Source organism: Lissotriton helveticus, chromosome 12 (genome assembly GCF_964261635.1).
Source record: "Lissotriton helveticus chromosome 12, aLisHel1.1, whole genome shotgun sequence".
Lineage (NCBI taxonomy): Eukaryota > Metazoa > Chordata > Amphibia > Caudata > Salamandridae > Lissotriton > Lissotriton helveticus.
This window is the reverse complement of record NC_136073.1, coordinates 12,609,260-12,631,876: the sequence shown is the minus strand read 5'-3', so window position 1 is coordinate 12,631,876 and position 22,617 is coordinate 12,609,260. Positions and strand designations below refer to the sequence as shown.

Genomic DNA, 22,617 nt, shown 5'->3' with positions numbered 1-22,617 from the left:
GAAGGAACAGAGAGGGTAAAATCAAAGGTTATAAGGGAACTTCTTTCAATATTTAGAAAAATGATATGAGCCCTTAGCAAATTCCATAAAATATTTGTGTCTCCCATGCAACCTGTGTTTTTTTTGCCATTATTTTGGGGCAATTGTGCTAAAATGTTATTGTTTGGCTCAGATGTTCCCAAATTGCTTTCTTTCAACATTATGCTTTGAATTTTCTGAGTGAGTGTCCACAGAAATGCTTTTCAAAGCTATGGAGTTTTAGTAAGTTTGACATTTGTGGTGCAATATGGACCCTTTCTCCCTATTATTCGTAAACAATGTTGTCAGGTTGAGAGACCCTTATCAACCCCTCTTATAGAGTTAAGGCTTGTTTCATAGACTTGCTCAGGAGGTGTGATAAGTCACGCCTCACCACTTACAAAGTTCACCAGCCGCCTCTGCTTGACCAGGGTGGGACGACTGCCTTAGAGGGCGGCGCTGTGACCCTCCACAGCTTCTGTAAACCTCAAGAAAGGCTCTATAGAATCCAGGGGCATATTACCTAGAAGTGCGTTAGAAAACGCACAACGCACATTCCCATATTGCCGGCTATCGCCAGATTTCTTCGCCGTGATAGCGCGCAATTATCTATGCGCATCACGTAGGCGAAATTAAATCCGCCGATAGTCGGCGATATGGCACATTAGCGCATGAAAACAAACGTCGTTTTCATGCGCTAATGTGTGCCTTGATAATATGGGGGGGTGGATTCAGCTTTATGATCCACACCCCCATGATATCAATGCCTAACACCTGATCAGAGCAGGCGTTGGGAGACCTGCGATAAACGAGTTTATCGCAGGTCTCCCACTCCCAACGCCTGCATAGGTAATAGGGTGTTCCCACCTCCAACCACATTTTACATGTGGTTGGAGGTGGGAACGCCCACTTTGCATGTCATTAGCGATATTTGTCGCCGACATGCAAAGTGGGCTTGAGGCAGGCGTTAAAATGCCCTTGTGGATGGGGCTGTAGAAGTATCGCCACTTTCTCGGCGCAAATCGCCGAAAAAGCGGCGATAATTCCCCTTGCTAATATGCCCCCTAGAGCCAGAGGCCGACTCAGTCACAAGTCTCTTAATCAGAACTTTAGGCACTGGCTGTGGGAAAAGGAATCACAATTTACAATCTGGCACTCTGTTGTCAAAGCTTACACTAATAAGGGTCCCACTGGGAACCTGTGGACACCGACCCTTCGTTACAGGTCAACTGATGTAAAACCATCAGGGCGCAGGGGCCTTGGGCCACATTTACTGAGGCACTGGTTACAAACAGTGGTCACAAAGTACGACTTCTTTTTTTGCGACCAGTGTCTTTTTTTGTGAACTGATCTCTGTACTAATAGGTCAGTTCTCAAAATATCGAATCATTTTGGGTCACTGGCCGACCTTCCTAATGAATATTCATTAGGCAGCTCACTATTTGCCCGCCACTGTGATAGGCTACATTCACAGGGGTGATGGTCTGCAGGGGTCAACAAACCCCCACCCCTGTGATTCTTTCACAAAATGAAGACCTTTGTCTTTACAGCAGAGCAATCTGTGGAAAGGAAATTACTGCTTTCAAAATAAACGTTTTCATTTTTGGAAAACAACAGTGAGAGTTGGCAATGGTCCCGTGGACCACGGCCTACTTGCCTTGAAGGTGACACTACAGTTTGCAAAGAGGAAGGGGTCCGAAGAGGACCCCTTTGGCGAATGAGTGACAAATCACAATGACAAGTAAAAATAAAAATGCCAGCATTTGTAAAGCGCACAGCTACCTCCAACGGAAGTGTCCTGGCGCTGTACGAATACCGCTGGTGAACCCTTACTGGCTTTCCTGTGAAATGTCCACTCTTGGGCACCCCCAAGGTGGAGGCCAGGCATCCTTAGCGTTGTTGGGGCCGTTGTGGAGATTAAGCAAGCTATTGCCCAGAGTTGCAGAGTGGGACTCCATGATTGGAATAGGCACCGAGGCGAGAATTATCCGGTTCGAGGAAATTGAGCCCAAGACCCGCTGAGGCGGGAATTGAACCCTGGTCCCGGGCCAGACAAGTGATGCCCCAAACATGCCCCCTCCAAGCTTCAATTCAGTATCCATGCATAAACCCCTTTTAGGAGTTGGTAAACCTGTGCCGACTCTAAAAATGAGTTTTGTACGTTCAGAATAACTATTTAACGAGTGTAAATTCTCCTGATTGTGTGTATGGAAGTGTTAGCAAACACTGCAGTTCTGTGACAGGGATTGTTTGTGACTGCTATTGTGGTTCTGAAAATCTGGATTCGTGTAATCGTTCTGGGCTCGAGAATTAAAACTTTGTCGAAACATGACGAATTTTGTATCAAAAGACCGAGAATGACGAGCACATCATGTACATATATTTTCAGCATATTCGAGTGACAATTTCACCTCGAAATCGTCATTTTCATTCTAAACCCTTGGCTCCCATTTATGTGTTGCCCTTTACATAGGCCTTAATCCAGCTGAATTCAATTCCACAAGGACACGTACTCCTTAATCGACTTTTCCATGACCTGTGCAAGTTGGAACCATTGCCCCAGGCCGAACTCGTTAGGTCAGTTCCCCTCCCAGTGGCCGAGCAAGATAGCATCAAGGCTCAACAAGCCATAAAACCATTTCAGCACGCACACCTGCCGTATCTTGCTCACATCTGTCTCTACTCTTTTGCTTCACCTACTTTATGATGGGGAGGTGCCTGTTTTATTGGGGGTCCACCGATATCTGATGAAATGTTTGGCCTTGCTGGGTGATTTGTTATGGGCAGCATGACGTGAAATATGTACATGTCATCATGACTCTGCTTTTCTTTTGTAACCAGTAACTATAAATGACATACTACGAATTCGAAGAATGTTTGCCTGAAGCTGAATATTCTGTATAAAGAGAGAAGCCTGACTTTGTAAATTCGAGCAGTCTCCTGAGAATATACTTCCCCGTGTGTTGTACTTCTAGGACACTTGTTACCTTGGTTGCAGCCAATAAAATCGATCCTTGACTTCACCTAGAAGACTTTGAGTTTCTGTGGTCTAAATCAGGAAGAACTCGAGGTCTCTGGGTGTACCCTGACACCGCTGGGTTACCGGTTCTGTGCCGGTTCTTAAAAACCCAGTACCTCAGCTGGCGCCCAACGTTTGGGGCGATTCCAGTGGTACCAGCCCAGCCAGAGGTTCGTGAGGAGCTTCGTGTGAAAATTCCAGAGGACGGCCAACCACCTCATCGACCCCTGCAGGTCGACGTGGTCCGAAGGTCTTTGCTGCGAGGTTCCCCGCTTCCCAACTGCTACAGAGGACTGCTGCCCTGGCTATCGCCCTGATTTGGACCCTTGAAGTTTGGTAGAGCGAAACACTAAGACGAGTCTTCTGGTGACGTCATCTATATCTCAGTTAAGTATAAGTGGAGCGTCTCCCAGTCCTTAGTTGGTTCTTAGTTTTGGGTATCCTTTGGGATAATTTGTTGGTACTTGCAAGCACCAAAACCGAAGGACTCGTGTATTCACGAGAAATATCGTAATCGATAATCCTTTGAAGTTTGGAACTAGACTAGAGAGCGAAGATGCCTAGTTTTAGACTTGGAAATTTGTTTTGTCTTGGTTATAATAATAGGGACTCCCGATTGGAGGACTCATGTCCGGTTCCTCCGGTTGGAACTCCAACTTACGAGCTATATTTGAAACATGGGGTAGGCCCCATCACATACAACGAAGTGTGGGTTAAATACACCAGGAAAGATGGTGTTCTAAAATGGCCCCAATATGGCAGTTTTGATTCCGAAATCTTAGACAACCTTGAAGTTAAACTGTTCAAAAAGAAAGCCCGGCCGGCGATGTTTGACTCTTTCCGCTTATGGCATAAAGAAGCCAAACAAAAAGAAATCAAAGTAGCTAAGAAAAATAAAAGAGAAGAGGGACTTTCAGTAATGCAAGCTGCTATGCAGTATAAAGACAATGAAGAAGAGCAGATGAGTGAACAGTTGCACAGGCAACGTAAAATGGCAGTAGACAAATGTTATCCAGTTTTGCCGTCTCTTCAGCAAGAGGCAGCAAAAGAGCGTGAAAAAGACCCATTAATGTCGCAATTATTAAGTTCGCCACCCCCCTATGCACAAACTGCCACGGCGCCTCCACAACCTTTAGTTGCGCCACCTATGGTTGTTATGCCTGTTCCTCCACAGCACCCACCAGCTGTTCTCCAGCTGGCTCCTACTCCTTCGGTGCAGCCTTCTCCAGGCCCACCGATCACATCTGCTCCACCTGCACTTTCTACGATTTTGCCTACTATACTTTTTACTTCTCCTAATGCTCCCTCTACGATTTTGACTAGTGCTCCTTCTATTTCCCCTGATGCCTCCTCTGCTATTATCTCTACCCCGCTTTTTCACCCGTTCTTCCTTCAGTTTCACCTTCCATTCGGCAGAAAATGGCCAGCACTGTTACTAACCTTCTTTTACCTCTTTTTGGGTCGCCTACTACGACCCCTAACATGGGACGAAGACAGTTGCGAAGTCGACTGCCTGACTATCAAGAGAGAGACTCACTGAATAGTTTAGCCTGGAAATGGGTTATGGACACGGTAAAATACGGTGTAGAGTCTGTCATGGAAGTCTTCCATCAATGGGAAGCACCGACGCAGAGATATGTTTTCGAACAGATGTGTGTTTTTCTTTGTGAGGATTTGGAAGACAATGGTCTGGAAAGCAACCCGCAAGAGTTGTGTCATGTACGGTTTAAATTTGGAGAAGGCATGATTGTAGATCCCGATGTAGAGAAAGCAGTTGAAATATTGTTATCATATCGGAGTAAGGGGAGCAGTTCTGGGTCACAATCTGAGCCTGGTGCATCTAGTAGGAAAAAGGCGCGACAGTACCCCATGAGAGAGGTTCCCCCACAATGGAGGGAGGGTGACACAACTGTTAACCCACCTATTCTGCCACACTTTCAGCGTGTATGGGTACATGTCCCATGGAAGCGAGCTGAAGTTTTAGCACTCAAACAGACATTACCTGATCCGTGTAAAAATCCTGCAGGGTATTACAAAGAGTTGTCGCAAACTGCTGGGTCATGTATAATGAATTTAGCCGATATTGATATGCTATTTGGGAATGTTGTTCCGCAGCCTTTATGGGGTAAAATTCGTCATATAGATCATGATCAGGAGTTAGGTGATTCGTGGGCTAATATTGCCACTGCAGACGCCTGACAAGTTGGTGGTGCTAAGCCTGAGCCTTTGATAGCAGAACTCCCTGGTAAAATAGTAGATTACATGAAAACGATAATGCCTGCAATACGTGTAAATTGGGATAAGTTATCTGCATGCAAGCAGAAGAAAGAAGAAACTGTTTCAGATTTCTTCACCAGGTTCGAAGAAACATTTGTCGACCACAGCGGTCAAGATATGACCACAGAAGGTGGTCAGAGATTGTTTGTCGATAAATTGGTGCACAATCTGCTTCCAGAATTGTGTAAAAAGTTAAAGGATTCAGAAAGTTCTTGGGCAGTCTCATCTTCAGCCCAGATATTGGCTACTGCACAATATTACGAAAATAGAGACAAGGATGAGAAAGATAGAGTAGAAAAGAAAACTAAAGAACTGAAAACAAAGGTTTTGCTACAGCAAGCCTATCCGCCACGTGGTGGTGGTAATCAGAATAATGGTAGCCAGAATCACCACCAGAATAATTTTCAGCAACCTCAACAGTATCAGAGGAACTCGCAAAGGGTCGAGTACACTCAGCCACGTGTCCCTGTAGGCCCGAACCAGTGTTCATATTGCAAAGAAGAGGGTCATTTCAAGTATAGTTGTCCTATTTTACTACAGCGTGCAAATGGTGCTACTGGTGTAAGAGGTCGTGGTGTTCAGCAAGCGCCTAGAGGTAGAGGACGTGGAAACGCCCCCCAGAACACACGTCCCCTTCCACCACAAAATTCTATGAATAGGTTCGACCAGCAGAACAATGCATCTGATAGGACAGCTCAATACTATGTTGATGATTACTATACAGAAGATGAGTATTTGGAGGGTAATCATTGCTAGGACAGCCATAGACAAAGAGAGGGAGTTGTTTCAGTTCCAGTAGATCAGAGTGGACCATACGTTGAGGTGATTACATCAGGTGTGTCAGAACCTTTTCTGTTGGATACTGGTGCTACAAAGAGTTCTATTATGCACTCCAAACTCCCTGGCGCACCTTTGTCTGGCGAAATGAACGTTTCTGTAGGTTTTTCTGGCGCCCCAGTTAGAAATCCAATTTCTGACCCTTTGTCCCTTTCTGTTGGTCCTTGTGAATTAGAAGCACCCCTTATTCTGACAACAGGTTGTGGTGAAAACTTGCTAGGATTGGATTTGCTAAAAAGATTGTATGCGACTTTGTACTGTTCTCCTTCAGGAGTACAACTTACTCTAGGCGAGAAAGTGGTCTCTCCCATGTATTTGTCGAGGGATAAAATTCCAGCAGAATTGTCACTTCTTCCAGATATTCTTTGGGCTACTAGTCCTAATGATGTGGGCCTTTTAGAAATACCACCATATGTTGTAACATTGAAAGCCAATGTTCAAATGCCACGAATTCCACAATATAGGATATCTAGTGAGGGTGAAAAAGCTTTGCTAGCGATCGTTTACGAATTGATTAAAAAGGATGTGATTGAAGAAACATGAGGCAATGTTTGTAATAGTCCTGTTCTGCCTGTTTTTAAACGAACTGACCCTTCTCAGCCACCTCTGTACAGATTCGTGATTGACCTTAGAGAGGTGAATAAAATAGTTGTGCCACAATTCCCAGTTGTCCCCGACATTACCACATTATTGACTATGATTCCAGCCTCTGCCTCCTGGTTTTCGGTGATTGACCTGAAGAATGCTTTCTTCAGTATCCCTGATGCTGAGGAGAGCAGGGATATTTTTTCCTTCAGTTTAGGAGGTCGCAGCTTCCGCTTTAAACGCGCTCCTCAGGGCTACTGTGAAAGCCCATCAATATACAGTCAAGCTCTAAAAACACAGCTTGATACGATTGTTTTACCTAAAGGTGCTACTCTTGTACAGTATGTGGATGATTTGCTCATTGCTGCAGATACTGAGGAAATTTGTAAAAAGGCCACATTGTCATTATTGCGTCATCTGTGTGATCTGCATCACAAGGTGTCACTTTCCAAACTACAATATTGCCGACAAGAAGTGACCTACCTAGGTCACCTCTTATCGAAGGAGGGAAGGAAACTGACCCCAGAAAGAATTCAGGCGATAGCAAAATTGAGTGTGCCAAGAACTCAGAGAGAAGTACGTGCTTTCCTGGGCATTACATCGTACTGTAGACAGTGGATTCCGAATTTTTCGTTATTGGCCAAACCCTTGGTGGCATTAACGTGTAAAGATACACCCAATCCCATTCCTTGGTCTGAAGAGTGTCAGAAAAGTTTTCTCGAATTACGCACAGCACTATGTTCGGCTCCTGTGTTAGGTACCCCCAACTACAGTAAGCCTTTCATATTGTATGTCCACGAGAAAGAGGGCTGTGCATTGTCTGTGTTGACTCAGTTATTTGGAGGTAGGCAGCGCCCATGCGCCTATTTTTCGTCGACTTTGGATCTGGTAGCTAAAGCATTGCCAAGTTGTTTAAGAGCCACAGCAGCAGCAGCTGTTTCTATTCGACAGTTTGCTGGACTAGTAATGAATAATACACTGGTCGTGATGGTCCCACATGCAGTAGACACGTTGTTAAATAGAACTAAGACACAGCACTTAACTAGTGCTCGGTTGTCAAGTTACGAATTAACGCTGTTAGCAAGTCATGTGCACATAAAAAGGTGCAGTACCTTAAATCTAGCTACGTTGTTGCCAATTGCAGAGGAATCAGATGCTTCAGAACAGCACGATTGTTTTCTCAGAACAGAGGAAGAGACAAAAGGGAGAGTAGATTTATCTGACACCCCTCTTGCTGAATGTGATGGTACATTATGGGTGGATGGTTCATGCTTCAAGCTCCCGAATGGTAACGTGACTGCAGCATATGCTGTCACGACTTTGCACACAGTTGTTGAAACTGCACGAGTACCACATGGTTCAGCCCAAGCAGCAGAACTAGTTGCACTCACGAGAGCATGTGTGTTGTCTAGAGGAATGAAAGTGACTATCTACACTGATAGTCAGTATGCGTTCGGAGTGGCTCTCAGTTTTGGACGATTGTGGAGAGAACGTGGGTTCCTGACTTCGCATGGAGATTCAGCATGGTCAGTTGGTGAATGAGCTTCTTTAATCACTGACCTTGCCTCTGCAAATGGCGATTGTGAAATGCAGTGCTCACAAGAAGGTGACTGATGATATTGGTCGTGGAAATGCATTTGCTGATGAGGTCGCGAAAGAGACGGCAAGGAATGTAATGAGCCGAATGTATGTTGCAGGCCCTGAAAGATGGACTGGTGATGTTGGAATGTGTGAAGACACAATAGAGAGTGTGAAGTCCATCCAAGCTGAGGCCACGGAGAAAGAGTTAAGCATGTGGAGAGAAAGTACAGGGAGAATGGATGCAAATGGTTGTTGGATTGAATCGACAAAGCAACAGAGATGGTTGTTACCCGATGCATATGTGCCTGCAGTGGTTACAATGGCTCATGGGATGGCTCATATCAGCGTGAAAGGGATTTGCGAGTTGTTGGCCTCAGTGTGGAAGAATTCAGGGATTCCCAAGTGTGCAGAGAATGTTGTCAAGAATTGCATGGTATGTCTGAAGCACAATCCTGGTAGGGGAACCCCAACTCCAGCTGGTCATTTTGCACCTCCTACATATCCGTTCGAGGTTTTGCAGCTAGATTTCATACACATGGAGAGGTGCAACAACTTAAAATACGTGCTCGTTGTTGTTTGTGCTTTTTCAAGATGGGTAGAAGCCTATCCCCTAAAAGACAATACTGCCTTGTCCACAGCAAAAGCCCCTGTGAAAGAGTACTTCCCCAGGTTTGGAATGCCTAGAATGGTCTGGTCTGATAACGGAAGTGAATTTGTGGGTTGTGTGATGAAGAGAGTGTGTGAAGGGCTAGGTATATGGCAGAAGTTCCACGCTGCAAATCACCCCCAATCAGCTGGATTAGTAGAATGCTACAACGGCACTTTAAAACTTAAATTGGCCAAAATCCAAGCGAGCACAGGTCTTAAATGGCCTGACGCTCTACCCTTAGCACTCCTGTCCACTAGAATGACTGTGCATTCACGAGTGAAACTGAGTCCATACGAGATAGTTTTTGGCCGGCCAGCCAACATATGGGGAGTGCCTAGACCCACTAAGTTCAGCGAGCTTGAACACCCTATTTTGCTTAATTATCTGTATGAATTGACGGCTAAATTGCGTGTTTTGTATCAACAGGTCCACAACACCCTGCCTCCGGTCTCTGAGACTCCTGGTCACGCCATTGACCCTGGTTCCTGGGTACTCATCAGGAACTTCCAAAGGACGAGAAACGACCAGCCCAGGTGGACCGGGCCTCACCTCGTCCTTCTTTCTACAAGATCCGCCGTTCGAGTGGAGGGGAAGGCCAACTGGGTCCACGGGACCCATTGTAAAAGGATTCCTTTCCCTCTGCCTTATGACCAGTGGGTCCAGAAGGGTGTCGCTGACACAGAACTTGATGCCGTGCCAAATGCCGTCCCTTTTAATGATTTGCATGTAGAAGGAACTGACTCTGAACAAGAAAACGAAAACATCTTGCACAAGGCTGTGCCACCATCCAAGCGAGTGAACATTACAGAGCCTGACCTTTTGTTCTCGGATCAGACAATACCTGGGAAGCGACGGTATAATTTGAGACCGAGAAAAACGAACTAATAAATCATTTCTTTTTGCAATTTGAGACTAAGATCCATGGACAAATAAAAAGATATTTCTTTTTCCCCCCAAGTACTATTTTTGAAAGTGCAGCTCTCCCATCTAAGAAACTTGCTTATTTTTGTTTTTCGAACCGCCATCCGGGTTCCGCTGCTAGGGCCGCGGTTGATTAAAGTCTTTGGGGTGCAGCTAACGACGTTAGGTCGGTAGTTCTGGTTGGTCCAAGGGAGTTGCCCTAGACTGACAGAAGCATCCCCTAGCAGAGGCAACCTCCCACCGCGGGCAGCACTTTAGAGAGGATGGAGTTTCCCGATGTGGAGAGACCTGCCAAACAAATGAACTTTAAGCACCAACTGTGTAACACGATGACAAAGAAAAGTTTTATATTATTGTGTATTTTTATGCTATTCAGCGTAATGATATTTTTGATAAGTTATGTTTTATTCTCTTTTCGTGTAACATATGCACCCACTGCATCACCCATACCTCCTCCTACTGTTTCCTCTCATTCTTTCCACCCTCTGCCTGACCACGAATCAAATAGGAGATTGGAGTTCGTCAATAACTCTTTTGTTCAGCTATTACACCAACACCAACTTGTAATGAACACGACTAACTGTTGGGTGTGTGGTCTTATGCCTCACACAACGGTTAAAGGTATCCCTTATCTGGTCCTGCCATTTAGTCACAATGGTTCTGTATGGGCATATAGGACAATGTTCATATATGCACACGAAATCTACCCCCTACGTTCTGTAACAGATAATCCTAGGAACAGTGCTCTAGTCAAGGGAATAGTCGACATGATTAAGGAAGGTATTTCTTATGAGACTATCCCTAGAGATGAGACACTAGTCTACGTGAGATGGAACATGACTGGATATGGAGCTACTCTGAGTGAGAAACAGCAAGCTAAAAGATCGTCCCCGATTTGAATTGTACCCCATCAGGGTCATCTGTGTCTGCAAGGTAATGGCACGTATCCCAGAGCTCAGTTAGGGAAGAGTGTCTGTACAGAAACGTATGTTTTTGGATCACAGATTTCCCCTGCGTTTTTAGCAGCTAAGGGTACCTATTTCATCTGCCATTATAGAGCCTATACATGGTTGCCCCCTGACTTTTCGGGCTCCTGTTTTGTTTCCTTCCTGTTGCCTCCCACCTACACAGCGGCGGCAGACTACCACAGGACAAGGGTAGTTAGAGGTGTCTTGAGTGAAGAGGACACTGCAGGTCAAGAATTTGGGGACTTTGCAAAGGGTTTTCTGCCGTTCTGGGGATCCATGGCTAACAGCAGGAACATAAGGCAATTGACAAGGGTAGTTGAGTCCACCGTGATTGAAACTGCTGGTGCCCTTAGTAACCTGACTGCTGAGCTCCAGTCGGATCGACTTATGACCCTTCAAAACAGGGCCGCTTTAGATGTCATACTTGCACACCGAGGTGGGGTATGCAGATTGATCCAATCTAGTTGCTGTATTTTCATCCCTGATAACGCTCCAACAGTGAACCAGGCCATCTCCAAACTACATAAGATTTCCAAATCTATTCATGTGGATAAAGGAGATTGGTCGCTAATGGGATGGTTCTGGGAACTGATATCCGCCTGGGGATGGAAAATTCTAATGGTCATTGGGATGGTCTTAGCCATTCTTTTCCTGTTCTGTCTATGCATACAGTGTGCTCCTGCAATATGTGGCCTCTGTGTCACATCATGTGTAAGGAAGCCTGTGTCAAGAGATGAACTAAGCACTAGAATGATGTTACAGCAACATCTCATTGACTTTAGGAATATAGATCTGGACTCAGACTAACATGAGGATAGATTAATTGCCTATGTAAGGGCAAAAGGAGGGTTTGTGGTTCTGAAAATCTGGATTCGTGTAATCGTTCTGGGCTCGAGAATTAAAACTTCGTCGAAACATGACGAATTTTGTATCAAAAGAACGAGAATGACGAGCACATCATGTACATATATTTTCAGCATATTCGAGTGACGATTTCACCTCGAAATCGTCATTTTCGTTCTAAACCCTTGGCTCCCATTTATGTGTTGCCATTTACATAGGCCTTAATCCAGCTGAATTCAATTCCACAAGGACACGTACTCCTTAATCGACTTTTCGAATGACCTGTGCAAGTTGGAACCATTGCCCCAGGCCGAACTCGTTAGGTCAGTTCCCCTCCCAGTGGCCGAGCAAGATAGCATCAAGGCTCAACAAGCCATAAAACCAATTCAGCACGCACACCTGCCGTATCTTGCTCACATCTGTCTCTACTCTTTTGCTTCACCTACTTTATGATGGGGAGGTGCCTGTTTTATTGGGGGTCCACCGATATCTGATGAAATGTTGGGCCTTGCCGGGTGATTTGTTATGGGCAGCATGACGTGAAATATGTACATGTCATCATGACTCTGCTTTTCTTTTGTAACCAGTAACTATAAATGACATACTACGAATTCGAGGAATGTTTGCCTGAAGCTGAATATTCTGTATAAAGAGAGAAGCCTGACTTTGTAAATTGCAGCAGTCTCCTGAGAATATACTTCCCCGTGTGTTGTACTTCTAGGACACTTGTTACCTTGGTTGCAGCCAATAAAATCGATCCTTGACTTCACCTAGAAGACTCTGAGTTTCTGTGGTCTAAATCAGGAAGAACTCGAGGTCTCTGGGTGTACCCTGACACCGCTGGGTTGCCGGTTCTTAAAAACCCAGTACCTCACTATAAAGGTTAGTGCATATGTCTGTCTGTCTCTGGACTCTAGAATCCTCAGTCACAAAGCCTTCGTGCTGCCTCCACACCCTTGAGGGTTCTGTAAAATCTTCTTCTGGAGAAGCGTGGCTCAATGGTTAGAGCAGCAGACCCTGATGCAGAGGTCTGGCCCGGGACCAGGGTTCAATTCCCGCCTCGGCGGCTCTTGGACACAATTTCCCCGGACCTGATAATTCTCGCCTCGGTGCCTAGTCTAATCATGGGTCCCACCCTGTGACTCTGGGCAATAGCTTGCTTAATCTCCACAACGGCCCCAACAGCGCTTGGATGCCTAGCTTCACCTTGGGGGTGCCCAGGAGTGGACATCTCACAGGAAAGCCAGGATGGGTTCCACAGCGGTATGAATACAGCGCTACGAGACCTCTGGGTAGAAGGCGCTATATAAATAAATACAAACACATTTACATTTACATTTACATTCTAGTAGAACTTAGGTGCATGGAGTCCTTGACCAGACGACCACCACGGCCTCCTCTGCGGGACTAGATGCAAGCAACCACAGACAGAGTTACATCTCGCCAACCCCGTGGAGCTGACACCAGGGCGATAACCCATGAGGAGTCTTCATCTCTGAGTGCACCCTTTCACTCTTACGCAGTGGCATCATTTAATAAAACAGGTGAGTGAAATCCAAAAGCAGTGACTCCAGGCAAAACCTTTCTGTTCTATTTTATTTTAAAAAAGGGGAACAAGGCAGAAAAGACATCATGTGTCTCCAGTGATCCCTCGCTTGATTAAAAATATTACACAGCTCGTCCCGGCCCCATCTCCTTCCTGTTGCCTCGCCCTGGCACCCTTCTCAGAAGACCTTGCCAACGAACAGCAGGAATTAAGAACCAGTTCTCCCTCTGCAGCACTGAGGGGTTTTAGGTATTCAGCAGTCTTTGAAAAGCAAGATATTGTGATTTGCTCCCTTTCTGTCAGTCCCATATGGAACTAAGTCCTCAGTTTTACAAGTCGTCGGTGCCATAGTCTAGTCCAATATCCTATGCAGATTTCATGCCTGCTCATTAATAAGAAAGGCAGGGCTACATTTCCCAGAATGCACTTTGATACCTGAGTACAAAAGCCAGAATCATACACTCGCTTTTTAGCAGAATTGCTTGTGTGCTTCACAAGTTCATTAGGGAAGGGTTGGTCAGAGGAAGAGGGTCCGGCCCACCGCTGCGCTGAGGCGGGGTCCACAGATGAGCTGAACGGGCGCCTCTCACCAAAGCAGGCAGCATGGCGAGCTGGGGAGAAGGGTTTCAGGAAGGGTGCTCCGTCTTCCCAGCCTCTTCTGGCTACCTTCTGCTCCTTCTGGGAGTCCCACCAGTCCTGTGTGGTGTGTCACTGGAGCCAGTCCAGGTCGCTCCCTTTCAGAAGACTTCCCCCGAGAATCAGTTCAGATCCGCTCCGCAGTCTGCAGGTGCGAGAAAAGAATAAACAGCGTTGCTAGGGATCAGGCCACACAAGCTAACATATGAGCCCTGGCACCTGCGGGATGAAAACAGTCTACCCAATTTATGCTACGTTTCCCCATAGTTGGCATCATCACCTCTGGGCTTTCAAATAAGAACTTTTCTGCTTTCAATTTATTTGACTTACACTCTCTCTCTCTCTCTCTCTCTCTCTCCCCCTCTCTCTCTCTCTCTTTCTCTGACACATCTGGATATCCTTTCTGAAGCTAGTATTTTTAACTTGTTGCATGTTGCTCCTTGCGTTCCAGCCTGTCTTTGCTTTGTCTCGGTGGTAGAGTCTCTTTGGATTCTGTCTGGGTTCTGTTGTAGTGGCAGTTGTGTTCCTGAACTCAGCAGCTCAATCTGTGCCTCAACCATGAGTCACAGCAAGGCCAACACAGGGTGATGCTGGCACGCTGTCCCATTCAGAGGGAGCATGCTCTTTTAGATCTACTAGATTTACTGGACTGGGCTTTTAGGCACAGGATCAAGACTGATTGGCATAAGGTTGATTCCTGTCTGCAAGAGCACAGATGAGCTAAAAATGATGGAATGGTATGCACATAGAGCAATAATTAGTAGTTAAGAATAAAATAAGAATTTCCATCCAACACTTTTTCTTTTTCTAATACTTTGAGATAAGTCTGTCGTCTAAAGAGCTGTATGTCAGACCACAGAAATAGTTTGACATAACTATTGAAGCCTTAATATAGTTTACACAAATATCACCCCAGTAGGTGCAGGAATTCTGTTATTAGGGCAATGGGCTGATATTTTCACAGACTATATTTACAACATTTTACTTATGCCTGGCCATATTCTGACAACAATATTCTGGTTTACAAGCTTATGAAAATTCGTTAAGGGTGGGTGGAATTTGAAAACGCGAAAACGGTAAAACATTTCCACTAGAACGCAGAGTTTTGCTTGTTACACCCGTTCGCAATGCTTTTTTCCTGTTCCCGAACGCTGTTTGCGTGCTCGGGGGGGGGGGGGAAATATCTCGCGTACAGACATTTTAAAGGCGCAAACAAGCCAAAAATTCCACGGATCGTGGAATTTTTGTCAATTCCGTGTTCTCCGCGGAACGCAAAATTACCCAAATTCCACGAGCGGAACGGAATTTACCGCCCAGGGCTAAAATTCGTTTAGCCGCTACCCCAAACTTTTCGCTCAACCAAACCATGCCACCTTTCACCTCATACCTGATTGTCATCCAGTGTCCTGCCCCAGCCCTGCTCCATTTGACCATTACCCTTCAGCCTATTTATAGGTCCACCCCTTGGCTCACCTGTTGACGCCTCCCTGCTCCTCAGGGCCGCCTCTTCACCACCTGCCTCAGGTGGAGCTCGCTCTCCGCCGCCACGATCGGCTGCTCGTTCTGCAGGTGGTAGTTTATCAGGTGGCTGATGCTCTCAAACAGAACGTCCTTCGTCCTCACCTGGAAGCGACACAGAGGCCATGGTCAGCAGGCTGGACAACAGAACAGTGTCTACAGATATATTGTTCGCACAAAATATTTAGACCTAAATAACCCCTTCCACTACGGTGCTCGTATGCTGATGACGGCTGGGGTTCGTCACGGCCCCGCCCTGTTCGTTTGTGTACAGCACAGCAGGGGAATCGCGGCCGCATGGAAGGGGATATAGTCTGAAAACTATTTACCCGCTGGGGCTGAATTGTTTGTCAGCTTCGAAGGCGCAATATTTTTGTAAACAATATTTAGGACACCATTTTTGGGCCGGGCGATATTCTGACAATGGTAGTCTGGGCCCATACATATCAGAGGTAGAGGACAGCCACACTGCAGGGCAGGCAGTAATATAACTTAATAGGACAGTGAGAGAAGGAAGAGAAGAGTGTACCCTGCTTCACCACATGGCAGAGAAGCGCCACAGCACCACAAATTTGCTCATACCGATTATAGCTTACAGCGAAACACGCCCATAGGTCACATGAAGATTAGTGTGCATAGAATTGATGCACGGGTCAATACGTCACTGGTGGGAGTCACCGAAACACTCTTCTGTGGGTCAATAGATTACTGGGCAGGATATCAATGGATCACTGGGCAGAAGTCAATGGATAGCGGGAGAGGAGCCGAATAATCACTACATGGGGTTAATGGATCACGGGGAAGGTTTCAGGGGATCATCTAGTTGGTCAATCGAACACTGGACATGGGGCAACAAACCACAGGGTAGGGGTAAGTTAAATATGAGGCAAAGGGCAGTGCAATGACTGAACTGAGATCAATGGGCAGGGAGTCAATGACTGACCGCGCAGGGCCAGTGCTTCATTAGGTAATGATCAATAAATGAAGGGATGGGAGCTCCTGTGCCACTGCGCGGGGACAGTTTTGATGGGTCACTTGACAGCTGTTGATAAATCACTTACTCAGAGTCAATAGATCATTTGGCAGATATCAATAAACCAGAAGTTAGTGGTAAATGAATAACAGGGCAGTGACTTCACAAACAGAATCGTACAGACACTCCTGACGAACGAAACCGTAAATGGCGCAGGGGCTGTTGGGTTGTGCTTCATTGAGAAGTGTTGGGTTGCGATTGGTTGGCTTGGAACAGATTATTTTCATTGGGTTGTGCTGCATCTAGCATCCGATTCCTGTGGATTGGCTTGGAGTGGGTGGGGTTTGACTAGGTTGTGCTTCTTCAAGGAGTTTGGGGTTCAGTTAGTTTGAAGCAGATTGTGGCTTTATTGGATTGTGTTACATTGAATAGTGGTTTCTTCAGTTGGGTTGGATTGTCCTGGAGTGATAGGTGTTGTATTAGGTTGTGACACATTGAGAAGAGTTGAAGGTCGAACTGGGGTGGTTTATAGTGGATGGTGTTTTACTGTTTTTTTTTGTAGTGAGAGTAGCACTTGGTTCATTTGTGTTCAGTTGGCTTGGAGTGGGCTAGAGTTATTTGGTTTGTGCTTCATTGAATAGTGTTGTCTTGGGTTGTAATTGGTTGTGTTGGAGTGGATGGGGTTTATTGGGTTGTGCTGCTTTGAAGAGCATTGGGTTCAGTTGGGTAAAAACTGTTGCCTTCAGTTGTGTTGGGATGGATTAATTTCATTGGGCTGGGCTGCACTGAGGAGCTTGGTGAGGGTTAGCTTGGCTAGGGTTGGCTTGGTTAGGGTTGGCTTGGTGAGCGTTGGTTTGGCTACGGTTTGCTTGGCTAGGGTTGGCTTGGCGAAGGTTGGCGTGGTTAGGGTTGGCTTGGCGAGGGTTGGCTTGGCTACGGTTGGCTTGGCTAGGGTTGGCTTGGCTTGGCGAGGGTTGGCATGGTTTAGGTTGGCTTGGCTAGTGTTGGCATGGTGACGGTTGGCTTAGGGTGCAAGCGCATTTATTGGTTAACAGGTTTTAAATGCTCATTATATTGTCAAACTCACTGCTCACTATGTTACATTCTTTGAGAGATCCATAAAAATGCTGATTACCAGGATCTCATGGTGGGTCTTGCAGTGACCAAGACTTGATCATTTTATCAAACGTTCTAGCTGCGTTGCGACAATTCCAAGGAGCTACAAGTCAAGGCTTTACTTTTCTAGGAGCACACCCGGGTTCTATAACCCATCCTTGGTGACGATCAGGGGACCAACCTCTTCATTTGAAGAAGCTCGATCTCATGTTTTGGGTTTGGGAAGCGGTGAGTGTCTTAATGCAGCTTACCACTCCCTCGGGGTCCACAAGCAGGAGATGCTTAGGTTGGCCGATGTGCATCCCCGTCAGGACGTACTGCCCAGGGTTGGTGATGCTATCCCTCACCAGGAAGTCCCCATCCATCTGTAAGAGCTTCTCCGCCTCTCGCCGGCTCATCTTCCCGTGATACCATGGCTCTCGCCTCAGCTGCTCTTCTGTTGGGGCGACGGGTGCCTTCCTAGTGGGTGGGCTGGGCCACTGGTCCCCAGTGGGTGGGCTCCCAACCACAACAGATTCATGGAGCTTCAAGGCATCTTCAAAGGGCCCTGGAAGAACAAACATCTATGGAGACAGCTCTTTGGAACTGGCACACACTCAGCACCCCAAGCCCTGCCTGGGCTTCTAAAATACGGAGGTACCAGGAGGGTTGAGATTAATACTACTGTCTTTCATTTTCACCCTTGGGTAGAACGTTACACTACTCAGCCCCTTTAAAAAAAACAAAAAAACCTTCAGCTTCTTCTTGACTATTCCTACCCACTGTTCCGTAATACATCACCCCTCCCCATCCTCAGCCAAAAGTAACCCCTCTATCTCCATCATTTCTTACAAGATCAACCTGTACTTCATTAGTTTGTCTCCCTATATTTATGCCTGGCTCAATTGTGTGTACTTGTTAGCCTCCCTCTGAATTAGTTTGTCTGCTTCTGTGTTTGTACGCCTCCTTCCGTGTTAGTTTGTCTCCTTCCGTGTTAGTTTGTCTCCTTCTATGTTTGTGTGCCTCTTTCGATGTTAGGTTGTCTCCTTCTGTGTTTGTGTGCCTCCTTCTGTATTAGTTTGTCTCCTTCGATGTTTGTGTGTCTCTTTCGATGTTAGTTTGTCTCCCTCTGTGTTTATGAGCCTCTTTCTGTTTTAGTTTGTCTCCTTCTGTGTTTGTGTGCCTCCTTCTGTATTACTTTGTCTCCTGGGTTTGTGTACCTCCTTTTGTATTTGTCTGTCTCCTTCTCTATTTACCTCCTTCTATATTAGTCTATCTACTATGTCTTTCAGCCCCCTGAATTTGCCTTTCTTTCTGTATTATGCTACCTTCTTCTGAGTCTTCCTCTTCTCTATTTTTCTCTCTCATTATTTATTTTTCTGTCTGCCTCTTTCTGTATTTTCTCTCCGCCTGTATTTGCCTCTTTAATTTTGTACTTGTCTAGCTCCTTTGATATGTGCCTACTTCTGTATATGTCTATATCCTTTTGTATTTTTTTCTCTTTCCTTCTGTCTGGCTCTTTTTGTATTTTTCTCTTTCTTTCGTTCCGCCTCCTCCTGTTTGCCTTCTGCTGAATTTGCCTGTCTCTTTCTTTGTCTGCCTCCTTCTGTTTGCCGTTTTCTGTATTTGTCTGTCTCCTTCTTTGTTTGCTTTCTTCTGTATTTGCCTGTCTCTTTCTTTCTGTGTTTGCTCTTTTCTGTAGTTGTCTGTCTCTTTCTTTCTTTGTCTGCCTCCTTCTGTGTTTGTTCTTTTCTGTAGTTGTCTGTCTCTTTCTTTCTTTGTCTGCCTCCTTCTGTGTTTGTTCTTTTCTGTAGTTGTCTGTCTCTTTCTTTGTTTGTCTGCCTCCTTCTGTGTTTGTTCTTTTCTGTAGTTGTCTGTCTCTTTCTTTCTTTGTCTGCCTCATTGTGTGTTTGTTCTTTTCTGTAGTTGTCTGTCTCTTTCTTTGTTTGTCTTCCTCCTTCTGTGCTTGCTCGATTCTGTAGTTGTCTGTCTCTTTCTTTCTTTGTCTGCCTCCTCCTGTGTTTGCTCTTTTCTGTAGTTGTCTGTCTCTTTCTTTCTATGTCTCTCTGCCTCCTTCTGTGTTTGCTCTTTTCTGTAGTTGTCTGGCGTTTTCTTTCTTTGTCTGCCTCCTCCTGTGTTTGTTCTTTTCTGTAGTTGTCTGTCTCTTTTTTTCTTTGTCTACCTCCTTCTGTGTTTGCTCCTTTCTGTAGTTGATTGGCGCTTTCTTTCTTTGTCTGCCTCCTCCTGTGTTTGTTCTTTTCTGTGCTTGTCTGTCTCTTTCTTTCTTTGTCTGCCTCCTTCTGTGTTTGTTCTTTTCTGTAGTTGTCTATCTCTTTCTTTCTTTGTCTGCCTCCTCCTGTGTTTGCTCTTTTCTGTAGTTGTCTGTCTCTTTCTTTTTTTGTCTGCCTCCTTCTGTGTTTGCTCTTTTCTGTAGTTGTCTGTCTCTTTCTTTCTTTGTCTGCCTCCTTCTGTGTTTGCTCTTTTCTGTAGTTGTCTGTCTCTTTCTTTGTCTCTCTGCCTCCTTCTGTGTTTGCTCTTTTCTGTAGTTGTCTGTCTTTCTTTCTTTGTCTGCCTCCTCCTGTGTTTGCTCTTTCCTGTAGTTGTCTGTCGCTTTCTTTCTTTGTCTGTCTCCTTCGGTGTTTGTTCTTTTCTGTAGTTGTCTGTCTCGTTCGTTCTATGTCTCTCTGCCTCCTTTTGTGTTTGTTCTTTTATATAGTTGTCTGTCTCTTTCTTTCTTTGTCTGCTTCCTTCTGTGTTTGCTCTTTTCTGTAGTTGTCTGTCTTCTTCTTTCTTTGTCTGCTTCCTTCCGTGTTTGTTCTTTTCTGTAGTTGTCTGTCTCTTTCTTTCTTTGTCTGCCTCCTTCTGTGTTTGCTCTTTTCTGTAGTTGTCTGTCTCTTTCTTTCTTTGTCTGCTTCCTTCTGTGTTTGCTCTTTTCTTTCTTTGTCTGTCTCTTTCTTTCTTTGTCTGCCCCCTTCTGTGTTTGTTCTTTTCTGTAGTTGTCTGTCTCTTTCTTTCTTTGTCTGCCTCCTTCTGTGTTTGCTCTTTTCTGTAGTTGTCTGTCGCTTTCTTTCTTTGTCTGCTTCCTTCTGTGTTTGCTCTATTCTGTAGTTGTCTGTCTCTTTCTTTGTTTGTCTGCCTACTCCTTTGTTTGCTCTTTTCTGTAGTTGTCTGTCTCTTTCTTTCTTTGTCTTTCTCCTTCTGTTTGCTCTTTTCTGTAGTTGTCTGTCTCTTTCTTTCTTTGTCTGCCTCCTTCTGTTTGCTCTTTTCTGTAGTTGTCTGTCTCTTTCTTTCTTTGTCTGCCTACTCCTGTGTTTGTTCTTTTCTGTAGTTGTCTGTCTCTTTCTTTCTTTGTCTGCCTCCTTCTGTTTGCTCTTTTCTGTAGTTGTCTGTCTCTTTCTTTCTTTGTCTGCCTCTTTCTGTGTTTGTTCTTTTCTGTAGTTGTCTGTCTCTTTCTTTCTTTGTCTGCCTACTCCTGTGTTTGTTCTTTTCTGTAGTTGTCTGTCTCTTTCTTTCTTTGTCTGCCTCCTTCTGTTTGCTCTTTTCTGTAGTTGTCTGTCTCTTTCTTTCTTTGTCTGCCTCTTTCTGTGTTTGTTCTTTTCTGTAGTTGTCTGTCTCTTTCTTTCTTTGTCTGCCTCCTTCTGTGTTTGTTCTTTTCTGTAGTTGCCTGTCTCTTTCTTTCTTTGTCTGCCTCCTTCTGTGTTTGCTCTTTTCTGTAGTTGTCTGTCTCTTTCTTTCTATGTCTCTCTGCCTCATTCTGAGTTTGTCTCCCTCCTTCTCCCCGTCTTTGCTCCGGGCTCCTCCTATACCTTCTTGTCTTCCTTTCTTTTCGTCTCTCTCTCGCTCCCTCTGTGTCTGTCACTCTGTTTCTCCCAAACACCTGTCATTAGACTCCCCCATTATCTTAATCCTTCTGATTAAAGGGGGTGCTCTTGAAAGAGAAGCCGCCAGACACCAAGACGTGGAAACCGAGTGAAACTCAAGAACCAGCCTCAGCCGCATGGGACCCGTCGGATATAATCACTCGCTCTTTAATGAGCCCTGTACCTTCCTCTCCACACGATAGAGCTATTGTCCTGCTCAGCCCAATTACAGCGCCTCCTCCGTGCGCCGCTGATCTGCCTCAATCCCCTCACGGCGGCCAGAAGATCCTTAAATTCTAATTTGACATCCCTCCAACTTCCCCGGAGATCCGCTCTCCGTCGAGGCTCGCTCGCATCTCCGCTCTTCCTAAATTCTGCCCCCCACCTCTGGATTTAAAGCCTGTTCTCTGCTGAGCAGCCCCCTCCACCTCCCCTCCTGTCTCATCCTCAGAGGAAGGCAGCCCTCCTCATCTGATACTCAGTCTCTCCTCTCTCTTCTCTCACTCATTTCCTTTCCTTGCTTCTGCCCCCTTTTCCCCTCTTCTTCTCTCGACTTGTTTTTACTTACCTCCTTTCCACACTTCTCCACACTCCCTTGTTCGCCCATGCTTCTGTGGAGCCTCCCCCACTCCCATAGGTTCTGCGCCCTCCTCACATGATACTCACTCTCTCCTCTGTCTTCTCTCCTACTTGATTCTTCCTCCTGCCCTCTCCTTCCTCCTCTAGATCCTCAGTTACCTCCTTTCCTCCCTTCCTCGCCCCTCCCAGCTCCTGTGTAGCCCCCTCCTCACTCCTAGGTGCTGCGCCCTCCTCACCTGATACTCACTCTCTCCTCTGTCTTCTATCCTCTTCTCTCCTCCTTGATTCTTCCTCCTGCCCTCTTCTTCTTCCTCCTTTAGATTGATCCTCAGTTACCTCCTTTCCTCCCTTCCTCCCCCTCACTGCTCCTGTGTAGCCTCCTCCTCACTCCTAGGTTCTGCGCCCTCCTCACCTGATACTCACTCTCTCCTCTGTCTTCTCTCCTCCTCTCCGTTCTTTATTCTACCTCCTGTCCTCTTCTTCTTCCTTCGCTAGATTGATCCTCAGTTACCTCCTTTCTTCCCTTCCTCGCCCCTCCCAGCTCCTGTGTAGCCTCCTCCTCACTCCTAGGTCTGCGCCCTCCTCACCTGATACTCACTCTCTCCTCTGTCTTCTCTCCTCTGTCTTCTCTCCTCCTTGATTCTACCTCCTGCCCTCTTCTTCTTCCTCTAGGTTGATCCTGAGTTACCTCCTTTCTTCCCTTCCTCCCCCC

The 22,617-nt window shown here is 45.9% G+C and overlaps 1 protein-coding gene across 3 annotated transcripts in view; it reads right to left on the bottom strand.

The window, feature by feature from the left end:
• Positions 1–13,275: 13,275 nt before the first annotated feature.
• SHC2 (SHC adaptor protein 2) overlaps positions 13,276–22,617 on the bottom strand; it is a 190,294-nt gene continuing 180,952 nt past the window's right edge. For all 3 annotated transcript variants that reach the window (XM_078669204.1, XM_078669205.1, XM_078669203.1), the window contains 3 exons: positions 17,739–18,034; positions 15,354–15,503; positions 13,276–14,025 (listed from right to left, as the gene is read on the bottom strand). In XM_078669204.1, the coding sequence (XP_078525330.1) occupies positions 15,375–15,503; positions 17,739–18,034 (425 nt within the window). In that variant the 3' untranslated portion in view covers positions 13,276–14,025; positions 15,354–15,374. The remainder of the gene's footprint in view (positions 14,026–15,353; positions 15,504–17,738; positions 18,035–22,617) is intronic.